General features: G+C 40.9%; 1 protein-coding gene across 3 annotated transcripts in view; it reads right to left on the bottom strand.

The window, feature by feature from the left end:
• Positions 1 to 21,600, bottom strand: part of fibcd1b (fibrinogen C domain containing 1b) — a 126,274-nt gene that overhangs the window by 51,283 nt on the left and 53,391 nt on the right. For all 3 annotated transcript variants that reach the window (XM_023807853.2, XM_023807854.2, XM_072714501.1), the window contains 2 exons: positions 17,609 to 17,768; positions 14,650 to 14,786 (listed from right to left, as the gene is read on the bottom strand). In XM_023807853.2, the coding sequence (XP_023663621.1) occupies positions 14,650 to 14,786; positions 17,609 to 17,768 (297 nt within the window). The remainder of the gene's footprint in view (positions 1 to 14,649; positions 14,787 to 17,608; positions 17,769 to 21,600) is intronic.

The following is a 21,600-nucleotide window of genomic DNA, read 5'->3' as shown; positions in this document are numbered from 1 at the left end:
CTAATATTACATCTGGCAACAAATACTGTACCCTATGAGGTTAGTGTACACTTTAATCACCACAACTCAGTAACCACAAACAACAGCATTAACATGCATGCAGGATACAGCAACGAATTCACAATCCATCACATAGCACTCAATACCCAATATTTCTAACCATGCAAAAGAAACAATACTCCAAACAAACAGAATTACAAAACAATAAAACACTGGCAGGGCAAACAAATCTTTAAACTAAACAAAAAACAAACCCAATAAGCAATTAGAAATGAAAACCAAGATAACCCCTGCACCCTTAACCATAACAAATAAGAAAGAAAAAGAAAAGAAAAATGTCAGCAAAACAACAGCAGCTTTGTCAGGGGATGGAGGCTGTGAACTTGAGAGTGGCCACCCGCTGTTGTGCACTGCCTGGCCTCTTGACGTCGACGAGCGGAAGCACAACCGCCCAAGCAGTGAAAGAGAGATGGAGCGGCAAAGGCCGCGGCTCAAATCACTATTAACAAACCAAGACAGATTTAAGATAGTAAACACAACAGACAGATTGGCAACATAAAACCAGCGAGGGCAAAACTGCATTAAACAGCGGTTCGACACATTAGTACTTCTCTAAACTTCGCTAAAGTTTGTGAAAAGAAACTTCACACACATGTCACAGTGCCTTGACGAGCCAGCCAAACTACATCCCACGCCATCAAAACGGGAGTCGGATTCCCTTGGAGGATCAGAAATGATAGGAACCCATCTCGAGGAAGCCGTCACCCACCTAATTATAACGCAAATCTAATCTGCCCAGTAATTAAGGAACCCCTGAATCATCCAATCCAGTCTAAAAGCCAATTAACTGAACAATGCAAAAAAGCGAGAAACATAATTTGGCTACACATGGAAAGAGTCAGCCATGACAGAACCACGGACCAGACACATTTCACATTAAAAAAATAATTCACAGCTGGCTACTCTGTTCTGGATGACTGAGCAAAGGTGCAACATCGAACTGAACGAAACGGAATATATCAGATTCAAACACGTTATGACTATTAAATGGCTGTAAAGGGACAACAGGAAGTGAGGCTGTGTTCCTCCAGAGAGAGACTGCTAAATATTCTATATTCAGTCAAAGGCTATTTGTATGTATAACATGTCAACTGAAGGACGCCAAAATAGGAATAGTGAGTCTGACCCACAAGAGGCTGGTGACAATTTCTTCAGTCTCTAGTCTGTAGGCAGATACTGTCCCATGTCCAGGTCACTGTATTCACATTATGCACTATATCTAACAATCCAACACTTGGAGCAACAAGAAAAATCTGTGTTTCACTTACTCCTCCTAACCTGTAAGTAGAGGGCAGATGGAGATACGTTTATTTACTGTATATCTTCAGTTCTGATTGCTTGTTGGCCCAGAATAACAATTATCCAGACAAGAATAGCTTCAAAACAGCAAATATACACCTATGGGTTAGTAAGCACATGATAAATTCAGTGAAATCTCTGTAGCTACCAGCTAAAAACTATACTACATACAGTACTATAGTGATAGTAAAATTCTCAATACTCATTGATTATTTATACCCTACAAGTTTACTAGCTGCAAGGCTACATCAATGTATTTAAAGCTCCATAAAGACATAAAGGAATACGCGTAAGACGCTGAGCTGAGAACCTCGCACAGAAATGTTCACAGCTTTGGATAGAATAAACTTTATGCTATCAATGACAATGATCAATATAATTGCTGGGCAGTCAAAGAAGTATGCTATCTATAATTTAATTGACAATTACAATTTTTTTAAATGTTAGATTTTAGTTTATTGTACGGAGTGGTTTAATATAGATCAGTAATACACCTAATTGCCAAAAAATATATATCCGAGGCGCTCTCATAATTTAATGCCGACTTCTACCGGTAATTAATTTAATGTGACTGATCATATGTACATAACTGTTTCATCAACTTTACATTGACAAGGAGAAATAAACTGGGAAATTTAAACAATCAGTCAGATTGAAGGATCAAAATCCAAATGATTTTTAGCCTTGGCTCAATAATGGGCATTACTGTGTCAGCCTGAAAATGATCAGTAAGATGTTAAGATCTTCATTCATCAGAGTAAGGAAATAAAACATGCCTGAAATACCCATCTCCGCAATAGCATAGTTCCAAATGTTAATCATTTTTAGGTGAATTTGCATTAGCTGTTTCAGTTAGAGAAGCTGTCGCTGCATAATCTCAGTGGAGAAGCCTTGCAGCCTGGAATCATAGCAGACACTGGTGAGCCTTTTCCATAAACCAGCCTCGCTCTGCCAGTGTGTCGGCCTTTTCATCCTTCCCCAGTGCTGACACTGGTCAGTGTGGGCTTCCAGAGACCATGAAAAATTGGTATAAGTCACTTTCAGCAAATTTCAGCAAAATAAAGTGATAAAGTGTTGCTTTAGCAGTTTTAAAATCTTTCTTTAACTTGTTTTCCACTATCAACTTGCTATGTTTATTTACTCTATACTGGTGCTGTGCAGAGAACATAGACACTGAATTCTTTCACCTCTAAGCCTTATTGAGCCAAATCCTCTTTCTTCTGAAATGCTCCAGTTTTCTCCTAAATCTCCTCCAGATGTGATAAAAGTCTTTAGAACCTTAATTGAGCACAGTAGGACAAATCTCTTCCATCTTCAAACACTCCTCTCAGCAGGGGGGGGGGAGGGCTATGGATCACAGCTATACTGTCACTCACATGATATCCTGTTCACGGTAAAGAGAAGGTTTGGGAATCAGGTAACAAAAAAATAAGGAAATTAAAATACTAATCCTCCCCTATTCAAAAGTCATAGTATATTGATCATGCAAGTATACTCTGTAATTACTTGTCTCTGTTGTGTGCCTTTTATAAACAGTGAATTGGTAACATAATGGTAACATTGTCTTGGAGAAATGACATTCATTGAGTCCTAAGATGCAGATGTCTCTAATAATAATATTACCAAATTTTTTATTCAAGAAAAATTTAAAATTACAATTACAAACCATGAAAATTCCATATATGCAACATATACCCACAAACACAGACACCCAAATGCAGATTAGCTATCTATATCTTTGTGGGGAATCTCCATTCATTTCTATGGGCATAACCATGAAAACCTTAACTCCTACCCAGCCCTAACATTAACCAAGGTAAACAAACAAAATACAAGACTTGTGGCATTTTTAGTTTTTTAAGTGCAGTCACAGGTTTTTATAAAATTGAGTTTCATGTGGAGAAATAACAGTTTTTATCACATCGTGGGGACATTTGTGTGCTCAGTGAAAAGGTCTACCATTCCTTCCCTTGTGCCCTGTGCTTCCAAAGACAGACTCCCTGAACGACAACTTTCCTCTTCCTACTTAAAGGTGAATTCTAATTTTTTTGTAAAAAGGGAACAGAAATTACTGACCTCCAGACCCTTAATAGTAGGGTTAGAAAAGCATTATACTGAGTGAATTTTGATACAAATGTGGGATTTTTCATGGCATTAATGTTACTTTGATATGTCACTGTGATTTTAAGACTGACATCCTATATAACTTAATGTTACCCCCATGCACTCAGTTATGGTGCCGGAAAAAAAAAAACAGAAAATACTGCACTTATTTGGAAATCTGATCATCCACAGACAGCTCAGTGTATCAGCAAGAGCCGAAATGAGCTGAAATAAAACTAAAGTGTCAAACTGGGCACTTAAACTCTCTATTCTTGATGGACTAAAACAGTCGTCTCCCTTGTCATGTTCCATTGTACTAAATGGCGATGCTAAAATGTGTCACAGTAATAAAAACAGTAAAGAAAATAGATGAGAAAGGTACTTGTGGTGTGCTGCCTCTCAGCCTGCATTAATACTGGAGGCAAATTTTACATATAAATAAATTCATGGGACCTTGCTAAAAGCAAAACGGAAACCAAAAAAGAAACATCCATTTATATGCATAGTCTGTAAAAAAAAGTCTGTAATGTTAATAAAAATCCATATTACCTATTAGCATTTCCACTAAATACTAAGAACACTGAAATGTGGCATGTATCTAATAAAAATAACGCAATTATTGAAAAAAAAGGGATATGAAGAGTTAGAAATTAGGATCAATCAGTGAAGAGAAAGGAATTTACAGGCTAACTTAACTTCCAGGTTACGTTCTGTCCAACAGGATGTGAGGCGACTTGGACACTATGCAAATAGCAAAACACTGTATACCGTTGGAGAGCTAATAGGGTCAGGCCTGTTGGGGATCGGGCCTGGGGTGGTGCTGAGGCGTTGCCTGCTGGATCCCAGTTTGAGGCAGCCCATTTGGGTAGGTGCGTGGAACGTCTTGTCTCTCCTGCAAGATGACCATCTTTCTCTGCTGTCGGTGGAGCTTCGTAAACTCCGCATTTCAGTGGTGGCACTCTCTGATGTACGCAGAGTGGCCAGATCACTGTAGGTGGGTATACCTACTTTTGGTCTGATTGGTCTGATGGCTGCCATACTAAGGGCGTAGCTGTTGCTGTAGCGGATCGGCTCCTCCTAAAGGTGGCTGATGTCACTCCTTTCAATGCCGTGTTATGGGACTCAGGCTAAGGCACTCCTTGGGTGTCTTGTCTGTGGTCTCAGTGTATGCTCCGACCGGGGTGAGTGATGTCCCGTTGAGGGAGACATTTTACTCTTAACTTCGCTCCGTGGTTGATGGGTACCCACAAGGTGACACTCCTCTGGTCATGGGTGTCTTCAATGTGACCACTGGCACTGACAGGGCTGCCTATGAGGATTGTGTCGGTCCCCATCGGTCTGGAGACTGGGGTGAAAATGGCTCCATGTTCATTGACTTTGCAAAAGGTTAGGGGCTGCAGGTCGCTGGATCCTGGTTCCAACACCCTGAGCCACATCGTTGGACTTGGTACTCCAATATTGGTGGTGTGGCAAAGGAGATTGATCACATCTTCATGGGCAGACGCTGGAGGCCCCTACAGAATTTCAGGGTCTACAGAAGTGCTTAGTTTATGAATTCTGACCACAGACTTGTTGTTGCTACTCTGAAGATTCAGCTTAGAACCAGTAGGCCACCGCTTACTAGGAGAATGAGGCTGGACTTGGCCAAACTTCAAGTTTGCACGCAGTTTGTGTGAGGTACTTGCAGATTTGAGTGCTACTGCTGACTCTAATATGATGTGGAACACCTGCCATGATAAGACCCTGAAGGTTGCTGAGGGTTGTGCTGCTGTTGCCAGTGTTACCAGAAGGAGATGGTTCATCTCACAGGGAACCCTGGATATTATTGAGAGGAGTCGCAGAACACAACTTAGTGGCAACTCCAGTCTGTATCGGGAACTGAGGAGAATGGCTGTGAGGGTTCAGAGGGCAGATAAGGAGGTGTTTCTCAGACGAATCTGTGGGCAAGTGACACACCATCTGTGGTATAGTGACCCACGTCCTGTTTACAGAATCAAAGCATTACGCACATTTGAATCTGTTCCTTGGAGACTTGCAGTCAGGGTGGGTGATGGAACGTTCCTTATGGATGACACTGCAGTGTCATCTGACCCACTCGGCCGGCTACTTTGAGCAGCTGTTTAAAGCTGGCCCTCCAGCTAGGACGTTGGACATCTCTGGGTCCATGGTTCCCAAAGCTGATCCTCCAATAAGCTGTGAACCACCCGATCTCACTGAGATTGCACGGGTGGCGAATCAGCTGGGGGTAGGGAAGGTTGCAGGGATCTCTGGTATCCAGGGTGAACTTCTCAAGGCTGGTGGTGAGGCTGTCCTCCTGGCAATGCAGGCAATCTTTGCTTCCATTTGGGAGTCAGATGTCATCCCTACTGACTGGAAAATTGGACCTGTAGCCCCTATCTGGAAAGGGAACGGTAATCGCCTGGATTGCGGCAACTAGAGGGGGATAAGACTGCATGGTCTCAGCGCCGGGTAAGGTCCTTTTCTAGGGTCATCCTTAACAGGATCCGTGATCACTTGCTCGCCTGTCAGCGATCAGAACAGTCTGGTTTTACGCCTAAGAAGTCTACCATCAACCATATCCTGGCATTGAGGATTCTCATCAAGCACGAATATCAGCAGAGGTTCTTTGCGTAAAGCGTTTGACTCAGTTGTTTGAGTTGCCATGTGGGACATCCTGAGACTTTGCAGGATCCCCCCGAAGTTGCTGAACATCATGGCCAGCCTGTACACTGGCACAGTGAGTGCTGTGCAGAGTGGAGGGCAAACCTTTGTGTTCTTCCCAGTTGATTCTGGGGTTCGCCGGGGGCGTGTTGTTGCTCCTACTCTGTTCATTGCTTGTATGGACTGGGTGTAGGGCAGGGTTGTGAAGTCCAGCAGCTGTGAGGCATTCGTTGTTGAAGAAAGATTTACTGATCTTGACTTTGCCGATGATGCTGTGATCTTAGTGGAGTCAATGGAGGCTCTGATCGGGGCTCTTGAGAGACAGAGTGAGGAGTCTGAGTGCCTGGGATTGCGGGTGTCCTGGATAAAGACTAAGGTTTAATGACTTCTTAGGCACAGCCATCAGTAGTGTGTCTGTCTGCGTGGAGAATGTCGATCTTGTCGAGAGACTTACTTCGGTAGCGACATTCATGTCTCTTGAGACTCTTCCTATGAAGTTAGCAGATGGATTGGGAGAGCAAGGGGGGTCATGAGGTCGCTGGAAAGGGGTGTGTGGCGTTCCTGATATCTTTGCAAGAGGATGAAGGTCTGAGTCTTTAGAGTCCTGGGGCTCCCTGTCTTGCTGTATGGCTGTGACACGGACGCTCTCCAGTGAGCGTGTCTCTTTGGAGAATCCTTTGGTACTTTGTGCCAAAAGAGTGGTTGCTAGAGGAGTCCCGAATGAGACACATTGCCTGCATTGTTGGGGAGCAGGTTGGGGAGCACTGCATGCTCCCAAACCTGACCTGACTGACTGACCTGACTGTATACAACCCTATACAGTATACTACACCTATACTGTTCCTGTATTGCTTAAATAGCCAAGATACTTTAGAGTATATGAGAGATGAAAATAATGACAGAAGTATAGTAAGGAAAATACATAAATGTGTTACATAGACGTTTATAATTTCTGTCATGTATTAAGGGTGTTATAAGTTAGATATGCACTGTACCATTATACGGCTGGCAGTGCAGTGACTTTGTTTACACTAGCTACACGTGGTACCCTAAGGCCGCTTATGTCTGCTGTATCCTATTTGCCGATCAGGATTTTCCAACTCTATTTTAATCTTATGGGAGTTGGACATATATACAGTCGGATGTTGTGTGGAAGGAAGATACACATAACTGCAGAAAAGCACTCAAATGACAACCGACTCCTAGACAAACATCAGCTCAGAAAAATAAGAGGGGACTCTGGTCATTGCAGCTATTGGTTTGTGCAGGTGCAAATAAATGTTAAAACTGTAGCTTTATTGTTTTTTATGATTGTGAAACTGATGAAGTTATATTATTGAAATTTGTCTTAAGCCAAACATCATGATGCAAACCAAAGTTTAAATATAGAAGCCAGACACACATGACGTGTTCAGTGTTCTGGAGTTGGACAACTAAGAAAACTGAGATTTAGAGAGACATTGAAGAACATTTGATAAGACTAGGCTATGGCATAAGCACTTTTCAAGCTGAGGCATTTCAAGACCACACCAGGAACCAGCATGGAAAAGATCGATCTGATTCAAACTGACAGACTGTCAAACAAGTGTCCATTCCCCAGACTATGGATGACACTTCCATTCTTACAACTTCTTGTGTGATACTTCTTTGTTCAAATCTACGGAGCCCCTTAGGTGTCATGGTAGAAAAAAAAATATTATATTGTAGTAATTTGTCCGCTTGAGTTACCAATTCGTGCTCTCGAGTTAATAAAGTTACTAATTTGTGTGCTTGAGTTACTAATTCATACTCTTGAGTTAATAATTCCTGCTCTCGAGTTACTAATTCTTGCTCTTGAATTATTAATTAGGGCACTCAAGTTAGTAATTTGTGCTCTCCGACTGCTGATTAATTTGAGGGAACAAATTACTAACTTGACTGCACGCATTAGTAACTGGAGAACACACATTAGTAACTAGAGAGCACAAATTAGTAACTGGAGAGCACTAATTAGTAACTGGAGAGCGGGAATTACTGTAGTAACTTGAGCGCACAAATTACTAACTCAAGAGCATTAATTACTATGAGATAATAATTTTCTCTACCATGACACCTAAGGGGCTCTGTACAAATCCATCAAATTATTCCTGCAGAGTATTTGAAAATAGGTTGAGTTTCTCAGATGAAAAGAATTTCTTGTGCCTCACTGCTTTCTCTCATTATGCATTAAGCTACCCAAATTTCTGGCTTCAGACCTCTATGAGTCACACAATCATACTGACACAGACCACAGACCACAGACAACAGACCCATTCAGAAAAGCATGCATATAAACGACTCGTGTTTTTAATACCTTGGGGAATCTTTAAAGCATCAGTAAAGAATTGTGCTGCATGCCGGTATCAATTTAAGATTATCAAAATTCCAGTAGTAAATCCCACACTACAAAATCCTGGGAAAGACCTTGCATTGATTCAGCGCATTATATCAACATTCTAATTACCATGAAATCCTACAATGAAGGTGTAATATAGTAACAGAATAAATAATACATTCTTTTACCAGCATGTTGTATCAGCTAAAGATGGCGTGTTTAAGAAAGTGCTGAGCAGCACTGGGGCTGCAGGGGGCTGGGCCTCTCTCCCTTTCTTTCCACCCTGTACTCCACTGACTTCCAGCACAACCCGGAGTCCTGCCACCAGAGATGAACACATGATGAGCGACCGGATTCATCTGCAAATTTATAAGGTAAGATGAAGGAACTGGTAGAGGAGCTGATAAGACTACGGTCTCCAGAAACCCCCCCATCCACTCGGGAAAAGGAGGTGGAGACTGTACAGGATTATAGGTGTCTGGGTATCCACCAGGACAGCGAGCTTAACTAGTCAAAGTACTGCACTGCCCTGTACAGGAAGGGCTCAGCTCCTTCTGGGTCTGCAACACCATGCTGTGTTTTTCCTATGAGTCTGTGGTGATTTCCTCCGGGGTAATGAAAGTATTCTGAATTTGAAAATCATTATTGCTACTGCATAATAGTATATGTGCAAAGAACAAGTTTGTGCATGTTTACTAAGGTTACTGCGGCGGCTGCGTGGGCTGGCATAATACTCACGTTATGAAGGATTCCCCACTAGACTCTGAGCTATACAGTACACCTATCCATTTTATCCATTTATTTACCCAGAGCTGCATATCCAAAGTAGGGCTATGACAAATAAAAATATGCAAGGCAACCATAGCTTCAATACATTACACTGGGGCGTTCTTTCAAAAGAAATATAAAATACTAAAATAGCATTTGCAGTTTCATTTGTTCAGGTGATGTTTAAAGAATAAACTACATTTTGTATGTGATTTGGGATAATGTGTACTTGCTGTCTTTTGAATTACAGTCATAAACTCCAGATTTAAAACCCAATTTAAAAAAAACAATTGGGATCCAGTAACATTAATGCTTTGACCCCTAATAAAAATACTGGGCTCTGAAAAGCCTGTTATGAATAAAGTGTTGTTGAGCCTGTTCTGTGTTAATGATACCCAAGTAGTCATTTACATGTTGGTCTTGTACCCTGTGTTTACTGGGATATGTTCTAGGCTAACAGCAACAATGTAACAGATAAGCATTTATGCGAAATGGATGGATGGATGGATGGATGGATGGAAGGATGGATGGATGGATGGACATCTCAAAGTTCCTCTTCATACTTCACCAGGTAACTCACTGAAAACTTCATAATTCATAACATTAACTATAACATTAACTTACATTTATTTCTACAGTATGTACCATAGGTCAGAGAAATTCAAGCAGAAAAGTACAGAAAAATAATGATAATCATAGCAATATTTTGACATTTGACATTCCCTAAAAATACCCATGTAGTTGACTTTCAGCATTCCTGTAAGCACACATTTTTACCCTTCCAATGGCATTTTCATTCACTCTAGATGTGGAGAAAAGTTTATTGCTTAAAAAAAAAAAAAGGACCAAATATGGTATGTGGCATTGTCCAAAATAGAAAAAAAAGGTTTTTGAAGAAAATACTAAGAGTGAAAGCAAACCATAACATAGAGGTCTATAAAGAAAACAGCATAAAAACACAGAGAGAAACACACTGGAAGCAGTGAATTAAAACCTTTTTACTTCCGAGGATGTTCATCTAAGGGATGACTGGGAGAGCTGCGATTGTTCTGAGAATCATGAGTTTGCTACAATATGCTGTAGCTTGCTGGCTTGGCATATTTCATCCAAAAGGCAAAGAAAATTCTTAAGATGAAATGTTCAGGTTTCTATAAGAGGCTTGACAGACTTTTGCATTCTAAACAGTTGCTAAGGTCACTTTCTTTTGTGATGTTACCGAATACTGACAATATTTAAATCAGTGTGTCTTTGCACCCTACATGTCCTGAAATCCCAAAATATGTCCTTCCACAAACTTACTGGATATACAGTATCATAAAAAATAAATTCCCAAAACAACTGAAACAACGGATATAAGAATTTGTCTTCAAGATTACATGATCTTGACCTGGTTTATGTGTTCAGATGGATGGATGGATGGTATTAGAAAATGTAAAAGCTGGGTAGTAGCAGAATAAGCAGGATAATTAACATGTGACCTTGAATCCTATAAGTATAAATAACCTGCCAACATATTTAATCATCTTTTAATGATACTGTTAGTCTGCTATGAATTGCTTTGTTCAATAAAATAAATGTTTTCCTTAGTTAAACCCTTAACACTTATTTGCAGCAGAATGCTATCTGGGATAAATCTAGAGCTTTTTACTCTGTAGTATGTTTACAATTTCTCAGCAGCCTGCTCAGAACCTGGATTTTGTTGGATTAGATTATTCCAAAAAAAAAACACCCTTTAATGTTCTCAACAGCTATTTGCCAACAAAGAATATGAGTAAAATGTGTTGCATTGCACAGCAGCAAAGCCAAGTGGTTCTTAGCACATTACTAAAGGTTCCCCAATATCAGAAACACCGATAGGTCTAAAATGAAATTTCCTGAATTACATTAATTATGAATTATGTTTGAAGACAAAAAAGATTAAGGTTTGAGGAAATAAAGTATTTAATATCTGAGAGGTGCCTGTTCCTCCCAGGCTGCCAAACAGTGTTTGTGCTCATCCTGGACACAGGGAGATGCAGTGTGACCCTCCTCTAGGTGATGTGTGCTACAGCCTCCCCATCTCCTTTATTCCTCTCTCTGATCTATCCTGGGCGGGGGGGGGGGCGGGAATGTCAGCAGGAGTGAGTGGGGGCAGAGTGACGGAGTTTCCACCTTTCTGACTGTTATGCTAATCACAGCCTCATGGTAATCCAATCATTCCGTGGTTGTATGTGTGTCTGCTTTTTGAGGAGGGGGGGGATCTTGTGGTTGTTTGAACGTTTATTGTTTTAAATTGAGGTGGATTTAATATTCAAGTAGATGAATAGCTCAGGAGACCCAGAAGGTCTTCGGTCCCAATAGCAGAAGTCTATATCTCCAAGAGCAAAGTGCAGGAGGCAAAAGATGATGTATAAACCACATAAAAACTATTGGTCGGCTATAAAAGCTGTACTTCACCTCTCATGGGACGTCGAGCATTGGGATACGCTCGGTGGACAAAAAATAATAGACCGCAAGAACAGAATTCAATGTCTGCATTGGAGAAAGTGAGTGCTGTTATCTGGAATAATTAGATATAGGTCCAATCAAGCAGTCAAAATATTAAAACATGCAATCAGCACAAGAATGAGGATTAAAAAAATTTAAGTTACACCTGGTTAAAGCCAAGCACCTATTTTATCAGGAATCCAGTGCCTTTTCTCACTGGAACAGCCATCTGATTACTTTGTGAAATTCAAAGCACATGTCCATGTCTTTATAGTTTATTCTGCTAAAGTGGTAGTCCCCACTGCAAATGTCTGCCTGGTGTTACGAGAAATGATACAGTGAAGCCTACAAAAACCTCGTGTGGACAGAGTTTCTCACATATTTACATTTCACAAAAAAAATTCACAGAGTGTCATTAATTTTTTTGATGTTAAAAGAATGACCAGTTGAATTTATTTATAATTCTATATGTAATCAAGATTTTCCACTGAAACCAACAATCAGAGGCAGTCCAGAGAGTACAAATCCAGACCAAGATTTTGTTTCAACCAACCAGTTGAGTACTCTGTGACTGTGACTCTTTATACTCATCTGGTTGGTTGAAACAAAATCTTGGTCTGGATTTGTACTCTCCGTACCTGAAATCTCAACCTCTGCCTACAATGACATTTGAAACCTAAATAATTGATTTATAAAATTAACACGGTAAGTAGGGGTGTCGTGGTGCTGAGTGCTGAGGCCTTGCACCTCTGAAGTTTGAGTCTCTGCCCCAGCTCAGTGTGTCTGGAGTTTGCATGTTCTCCTCAGGATCTCTCAAGTCAAAGACCAAATCTGTCTAACTGCAGTTACCAAATTGTGTGCATGTCTGCCCTGGGTTGTTCCCTGTCTTGCACCTGCCACTAAACAAGATTGTTCTCAGATCTTCTCCAGCAGGGCCAGTCAACCCTATAGGTCAGGGCTCTTCAAGTCTGGACATCTATTTCCAATCCAGGCTGTGTTTTCAGTTCTCCCCGGTAGTTAGTTTAATACTTTCTGATTCTGATTGGCCACAAAGGCTTCCCACCTCACTCACGAATAAAGGAAGGCTGGAAAATCAGCAACGCACGAACCTTGAGGACTATGATTTGAATGACCCTAGGGCACCTAGTTTTAATTGCACTTTGCCTCGGACAAGGAGGGGGGAGGCGGTGATGTCCTCCTACGGAGCAACATCGACTGGGACCAGTTCTGTTCTCCAGTTACGTGAATTCAATCAGATTACAATTTTATCCACTTATTCTCATTAAGAATAAAAGAGCTGTTGTAATTGGTGGGGGAGATGCAGATGTGTAGACTAATTCTGTACCATTACGCTTCCTCATAGCAGGAAATATAACTAAGTCGATCAACACAAAGACAACTTAAACAGCATTACCATCACATATCCACAACATGCTGTATCTAACCTACTTTCACAGTCGACTTAAACCGTCCCTGTGTGTAAAGTCTATATTTAAAACTGCTAAACACAGGGGATGTTGTTTACTTAATTAATGCTGACCGAAACTCACCAATAACACTGAAAATAAACAGACACATGCACTAAAAATAGCAACAGCCTGGCAGCACAAAATTAACTTTTTAATTCCACAAATCAAGTTACTTAAGAAAACAGCAGTAGTCTCTAAAGCATCACAAGATTTTTCATAATCTTAATACATTTTTCCAGACATTGCATATGGCATATATGCATCCAAGAATAGTATGATGAAGGAATTCCAACATCCAGGAGCAGAACAGGCATATTTAATGATTCATATAGAGGAATGACAAGCAGCAAATCAGGGTCAAAAGACAGGCTAAATTCAGAAAGTAATCCAGGGCAATGCAAACACCAATTCTGAATCACATGCAGCAAACAGGGTCAGGAAACAGCAAGTACTGAAACCAGTAGAAGTAAATGAGAAGCATAGAAAGTCAGGATTTCAGCACTGTCTCACAAAGAGCCACATTTGGAGAAAGACCTTATATCTGCCATAGGTTAATCTATCATCAATGAGTGTGCATTCAGCATGTCTACAGTTCAGGTGAGGTCCAGGGTCATGGTCCACTTTGGCACGGCTGCGGGGAGAGATGACTGAAGGAATTACAAGCAGCCAATTGGTGTATAAAGGGAATGTTCATCAGCATGCTATCTACCATGTTTACTGTAGTGAAATCTCTTTCACATACAATGTGAGAATCTGAAAGGGAAGATCCTCATTTGCATCCACAAGTAAGTTACATAATATACTCAAACTCCAACACTGTATCAGTTATGCAGTAATGTTTAATCATGGTATAATTATATATGGTCATGGTCGATTTGTTGAGAATCAGCTGTCTTATTAATAAATACAGGATAATGTATCTGTAAATGCATCTTTGCATGCCATCCTGTGTGTGTCTGTGAGTATATCTGTCAGGATGTGTACTTCCATAAAAAGGACGTAATTCCGAACGTGTGTGAGCAGGAAGGACATAAGTCTGAGCGTGTGTGAGTGGGACGGACATAAGTCTGAGCGTGTGTGAGTAGGATGGATATAAGTCAGCGTGTGTGACTAGGAAGGACATAAGTCTGAGCGTGTGTGAGTAGGAAGGACATAAGTCTGAGCGTGTTTGAGTAGGAAAGACATAAGTCTGAGCATGTGTGAGTAGGATGGACATAAATTTGAGTGTGTGTGAGTAAGATGGACATAAGTCTAAGCGTGTGTGAGTAGGGAGGACATAAGTCTGAGCATGTCTGAGTAGGATGGACATAAGTCTGAGCGTGTGTGAGTAGGAAGGACATAAGTCTGAGCATGTGTGAGTAGGAAGGACATAAGTCTGAGCGTGTGTGAGTAGGAAGGACATAAGTCTGAGCGTGTGTGAGTAGGAAGGACATAAGTCTGAGCGTGTGTGAGTAGAACTCACAAACTCACCGTCCAGCCTCCCCCGGCTGTGGTCATGTCACAGTAGACCTGGAAGCCAGAGGGTAAATGTGTGGGAAACACCGAGTAAATGCCATCCTCTCTCTGTCCGCTCGCGTAGATATCACTGCAGTCTCGGGGCCTGGAGCCTAAGAGGGGCAGAATGAAATTAGCTGTGTCCCTGGGGTGTCACAAACTCATAAAAATTAGGAATTTAAATGTTCTACAGGATGCAACAATATCTGCATCTTACTACAGTATCATTCAGAGAACAATGGGAGAAGAAAACTACACTGTCTTTATGTTTTTTGTAATGATTTGGTTGACGTAAATGTTTGTTTTTACCAGTATTATATACTTTAAAATTATGTAGTGCTAAAAAAGTAGCTAATTGTATGTAACAAAAACAAGTATTTATTCTGTTCTTCAAAAAGTTACTGACCATACTGTACCTCTCGACAGGTGCACCTCAACCATTCCATGTGTTTGATACGTTTCACCAGCAGTTTGCTTAATTAACATCGTAAGGTATTGAATAGCCAAACAATGTCTGCTTGTGGTCAAGTTTTGTAAATATTTGGGCGTATTGGAGTAACATTACAGAGGTTTTGCCTAAGCTGACACACCTTGACAGACATAAAATGGTTGTATTACACAAACATTAAGAAAATTTAAACATTACTTCATTTGGTGGCCTAAGACTTTTTGCACAGTACTGTACATTCTTAATTTTTGGAATAGTTCTGATAAATTATGTCTTTTGGCAGTTACTGAAATTACTGTTATAAAATTTGGCTTCTACAAAACTTCTGCTTCTGGCAGTGTGTCAGTCGGGACTGGTAATAAAAATATTCATCTCTCTCTCTTGTAAGATAAATGGATCCCATGGAAGAACTGCACCTTTATACTTTATTACTTTATTTATAGGAGATGTATATCTAACACAGGTACAGTTTAGACAGTTAGAGGCCAAGAGACCAAAGCTCTTTCCCTATTGATTTGCTGATAATGTGTTCAGCAGGTTACTGCAAGATCTGAGACACAGATCACTGGGCACTCCGATTATAGATTTAAATGTAGATGTTCTTTTAAACACTTCAGGGCTGATCCCCATAGAATTCTGCCGCTATCCGTCCTTCCTTTCTCTTTCGCTGCCACTATGTTACCTCCCTCTCAATAACAATCCCTTTGATACCACTATGTTACCTCCCTCTCAATAACAATCCCTTTAACACAACTGCCCCAGAAAGCTGCCAGCTTACCCCCTGAAATGACTATTGCAGGATAATAGCTGCTGATGGCAGATTAAGAACGCTGTGCATACTCACTTGGGTCTAGGTGTGGTATTCATACTACTGTTGTCCTCTAGCGTGACATAAACTGATGAATTTGCATCAGTTGGATTTTTTAAGTTAGCAATCTGTGACAGAAAGCCCTCCTTTATTTTGCAGATATAATTATAACTCATTTCGAAGTTCACTTATGCACCAAACCAAATAAATTAGGCTGCCTCTGTAAGCTATAAAGTCAAATTTAACAACAGACATTTTATTGTCTCACATGATATAACTTGTGGGGAACATGATTTTCCTAACAAAATATTTAGTGCTATTCTGCTAATTGTTAAGGTGGTGAGGGTTTTTTGGCGCTGAGTGAATTATTTCCCAATTTTGAGAAGATAAATTATCAGAACTACGGTGGAGATACCAGAGATCACCAGTAATCGGAAGGTCTGTGGCAGAATGATGTGCAGGAAAAGCTCACTGACTGGTAGCTGTAGTTTAAATCACGGCTTCATTATCGTGACAGTACTGACAGCAGGAACCGTGTGTTCAAAATTATGTGTTAAATAAAATAGACAGACGGACAGATAGACAGAAAGGCAGACAGATGGATACTTCATTAATCCCAAAGGCAACTGCAGACCACCATAAATAACTGCCTGCCTGAATTTATCACTGTACCATTCCAGCCTAGCTACACCCCACACCTCATGTCAGTTCAATGTTTTCATTAAGTGTTCTAGAAGATAATTTAAAAAGACAGCACCACTTAATTTCTGTGTCAATGCCTATACCATACGTATGCTGTCGTAGGTCAGTAGGCTGACACTCGACACGCACGCCTAGCCACAGATTAAAAGCGAAACAGATAGTCCACGGCATTTTTCAATAAAATATTTATGAGTGACTCTGGCTGGTTCACACATCGGTTCATATTGTGCTCAGTTGCGATGTTTTTCAGCCCACATGGGATACAACTGTAGCATTTCCCCAAATCTTTCCTGTCACATTAAAGAAGCCGCTATATCATATGGGTCACCACCAGAGATGAGATCATTGATGCGAAGACCTTGATAAACTCTGATCGACAACATGCGTGGCTGCCTGACTGCTACCTGAAAAATTAATGACTGTGACGGTGTTTCTGTGTATTTTTACTAGCCAAATTAAAGTCAGGTGTCAACTGCAAAGCTAAGAACTGATTCTGGTTACTGATTCTTTCACTATAAAGACTTACATCATGCATCTTCAGAGTTAAGTGTGGATGTATTTTACATGCATTTATTAACTATTTATATAGAGTGCTCTCAAAAGAGATTGAACTTAATTTCTAATTCAAGTTATTAATAAAAAAAAATAGTGATAAACATAATTTAATCTTCCTATTTATGTCTAGGCAGTGTGCTGCATTTAAACATTCATACTGGAGTTAATCTCCCTACATTTAAAGAGTGACAAGATGCACAATGAAGTGTTACACAAAGCGATGATACTGTTTATGGACAAGCTTGCATCTACATTTATTTATGTAGCAGACGCCTTTATTCAGCGTGATGTATAATCAGGACAAAAAGGGCAGCCAGCCCCCGTAGCAGACGGGCTTATAGGCCTCGTTCAAGGGCCCTATGGTGACCAGTCTGCCCAGCCCATGTTTGCAGTTGGAGACCTTTTGATGGCGAGCCTCTTACCATTGGCACAGCCTTTGAGGCGGGCTCCACGCACTGGGGCCCTCTGCAGATCCGCCTTCAGCCGCGTCTTGATGACGCCCGTCTCCTTCTGCATGGAGCTGAGAGCGTCGCTCACAGAATTCACCACCTTCACCATGTTGATCTGGCTCTCGGAAAGCAGCTGCCAACATAAACACAGGCAGAGCTAAGGCGCGTCCTTTCAGGGCTCCTTGCTGCTTAAATATTTAGCTGCCATTAGTGATAACTACTGTACATTCCACGGAGACACGTGTATTTGAATCTTAACACTGGGAATGGAACAGGAATGAATTTGTCCAGAACTGTACATCACTGGAATGGCACTACTTGAGAAACATATTCACAGGAATGAGTCCATTTAGGAAAGCAGGAATCATGTACTGTATTGTATTTTCACTGCAGTAGCCATGTACATTGCTCTGAATAAAAGATCCTGGCAAGTCAATAAATTGACAAAAATGTAATTAGAAGTCTAAATGAAATTTTGCTTAAAAAAAGCAAAAAAAAAAAAAGCAAAGCATTGTGAAACCTCATTCCAGCACTAGTCTCCTACATATTCTACACTCAGACCCAGAATTAAATGTTCTTATACCCATAACCCATTTAGAGAGTTAACAGAATTCAGATTCTCCTGTCCATCAAGCCATGAAATCAGTGCTTAGGTCAAGCTGGATATCAGCTCCTGTCTGCTATACATCGATACTGGCATCTCACTGACTGTGGCAGTGGGCAAGCAGACGAAAGCAAACTCACTGGACACACTGTGCAAGTGTAAAAAACAGCTGAATTAAGTGGCTGAGAGTTTAGTGCATGACAAAGTACCTCAGAAATTGTGATTTCACTATCCATCATTTTCTGCATGTCTCTTAATTATAACAAGCAATTATGTTTCTGTTCCGGTTCTTCTTAATCGTCTATTTTTCAGCTGTCAAACCATCTGTTTGTGAGGCTGTGTTCCGACTGGGAAAATTATATTCTCGGAAAGACCTTTGAAAGGAATGCTGGTCGGTTTAGGAATTTTATGAACAATAAATAGTGATGACCGATAAAGTTAAAGATCACAGTAATTTTCTAATTTATATATCCATTCATCCACTTTCCATAACCAATTATATGGTGTCAGTGTGGTTGGGGCCTGTTGCAGGAAGCACAGGGCATGTAAACAAAACAAAGTAAAACGGGCAATTCAGTGTAATTGGACCAGATGTCTTGGGAAGACAATGGGAAGAGAGAATGTGGAAGAAACCCAGAGATGGACCTCAAACATGTGATAATGGAAAGAGAGAATGTGGAAGAAACCCAAACATGTGACAATGGGAAGAGAGAATGTGGAAGAAATCCAGAGATGGACCTCAAACGTGATAATGGAAAGGGAGAATGTGGAAGAAACCCAGAGATGGACCTCAAACATGTGACAATGGGAAGAGAGAATGTGGAAGAAACCCAGAGATGGACCTCAAACATGTGACAATGGGAAGAGAGAATGTGGAAGAAACCCAGAGATGGACCTCAAACATGTGACAATGGGAAGAGAGAATGTGGAAGAAACCCAGAGATGGACCTCAAACATGTGAAAATGGGAAGAGAGAATGTGGAAGAAACCCAGAGATGGACCTCAAACATGTGACAATGGGAAGAGAGAATGTGGAAGAAACCCAGAGATGGACCTCAAACATGTGATCTCCACGCAGATAGCGCCAGGATTGGGAAGTGAACCCACAGCCCTGCAGGAGCGAGGTCACTCTGCCACACTTTTATATGTTTAAATAAGTTTATTACATAGATATTCTAATGAATCATGTCCACATAATCAAAATGTTACAGTTTCTTAGACTGATAAATAAAACCGCACAGAAATGAACAGGTGTTAATTCTGGGCCGAATGATACTCTTTATACCCTTATCAATCCATCATACACACATTCTCAGAATTACTTATATTTAAGCCATGGGGCTTGGTTTCCATCATTATCAAGCTGGTCACATGCTGCTGGAACTCATTTCACACAGTGAAGCACACAGACATGACAATCTTGAACACCGTCCAGATAATTTAAGAAAAACACCACGGATTTAGTGTGAAGCACTGGATCCGCTAGAGAAAAGCCGTCCGCGGGTCAAGGAGTAGTGTCATGGCTGTTAGCTGGCAGAAAAACAAAAGTCATTCACTAGTAATGGAATTCCAGTTCTCTCACTATAGATCCACGTTAATTGTAGGAATAAAAGGGCACTTTGAGCCATGAGCAGCAAATCACATCACTAGTCAGTGCTTGCAGAACACCCAAAGTTGTCAGGAGTTTTTAGGAGTCAAAAGGTTTGGGAAAAAATGGCAAAACTCCAAACCTTCTCAGGGCACAGGCATGTATTCTGTAGCAAAATGGGAGAATATAGCATAACTGAAACCTGGCAAAGCCATTAGTGAACTACTGCATGAGCACCATCTTCGATCAGAAACAAAACTGTAAACTTATTTGCATGTTGACAGAGTGAAATACTTGGGGAGTATAAATTAGCAACATAAGGTCTGTTTCACAGCTAACGTGCAAGTGACAGGCTAGGTGGGGGAGGTCTACATTGTGAGGGGGATCACTGGGAATCACACATTGGGATGTAGGTAACATGGTGGCCTCCATTATCATCAAGACAAGCTGAAACACAGATATTGCAAGGAAAGTGAAGACAACATACTGAAGAAATGACATGTTTTTTAACACACTAAAAAGCCAGGGACACAACAAAAGGATTGATAATATATAACAGCAGGGTGTGTTTATGTTTGGCCTTAAGTTCTGCTCAGGATAAGAGGGGGAGGAGAGCTGCTCTGCAGGCCAGCGCTCTGTGCCCATCATCAGAAGGTCGCTGGTTTGAATCAGGGGACCCACAAAACTGGGCCCTTGACCTTCAATTGCTCCAGGGACACTGGAAAAACAGCTGACCCTGTGCCTGGACCCCAAGTTTCACTCTCCCTTGTATGTCTCAAAAGGAGAGCATGATGGGATATGTGCAAAGGAGAGCATGATGGGATATGTGAAAAGAGCTTGATGGGATATGTGTGTAGGAGAGCATGATGGGATATGTGCGTAGGAGAGCATGATGGGATATGTGCGTAGGAGAGCATGATGGGATATGTGCGTAGGAGAGCATGATGGGATATGTGCGTAGGAGAGCATGATGGGATATGTGTGTAGGAGAGCATGATGGGATATGTGCAAAGGAGAGCATGATGGGATATGTGAAAAGAGCTTGATGGGATATGTGTGTAGGAGAGCATGATGGGATATGTGCGTAGGAGAGCATGATGGGATATGTGCGTAGGAGAGCATGATGGGATATGTGCGTAGGAGAGCATGATGGGATATGTGAAAATACGCATTTCAATGTACCTGTTCTTGTGAAAATGGAATATAAAGCAGCATTTAAATTTTATTAGAAATACAAGTAGGTGCTTCTGTGCCACCATTCTGATAGAAATTATGTAAAGTTTAAGAAATTCCTCTTAATTTATGCTGATTTTAGTTATTATTCATCAGAAAATCGTACAGTAAGATTGCAGATGGCTTAAGTCAACAGCATATGGTCCAAGGACTGCAAGACTGACACTAAGACGTTTAAGGGTTTAGACTTTAGATCCCAAAAGATGGCACCTTCCTTAATAGCTGCTAATTCATAGCACTGGACTTTAATCTCTACATGAACATTCTTCAGGCCTTACACTGAGAAAGTTATACATAGTACACTACACAGTGCATGTACAATGCACATCTAACCATTGTCAGAATGGAAGACTGGAACAAAATCCATTTTAGTGACCTGGTTTAGACAAAGGAGTTGAATTTATAGTGCAGACCTTGTTAAATGCCTTATCTTTGCCAGGAACATTACTGGGTCATTCTTGTTGCCCAGGACAAACATGGCAGAATCCACAATTACTTCTGTGCTAAAGAACAACATTTCATGCGTTTAAAAAAGGCATA

The sequence above is a fragment of the Paramormyrops kingsleyae genome, chromosome 7 (assembly GCF_048594095.1).
Source record: "Paramormyrops kingsleyae isolate MSU_618 chromosome 7, PKINGS_0.4, whole genome shotgun sequence".
NCBI classification, from domain to species: Eukaryota; Metazoa; Chordata; class Actinopteri; order Osteoglossiformes; family Mormyridae; genus Paramormyrops; species Paramormyrops kingsleyae.
This window is presented reverse-complemented; position numbering and strand designations above follow the sequence as displayed.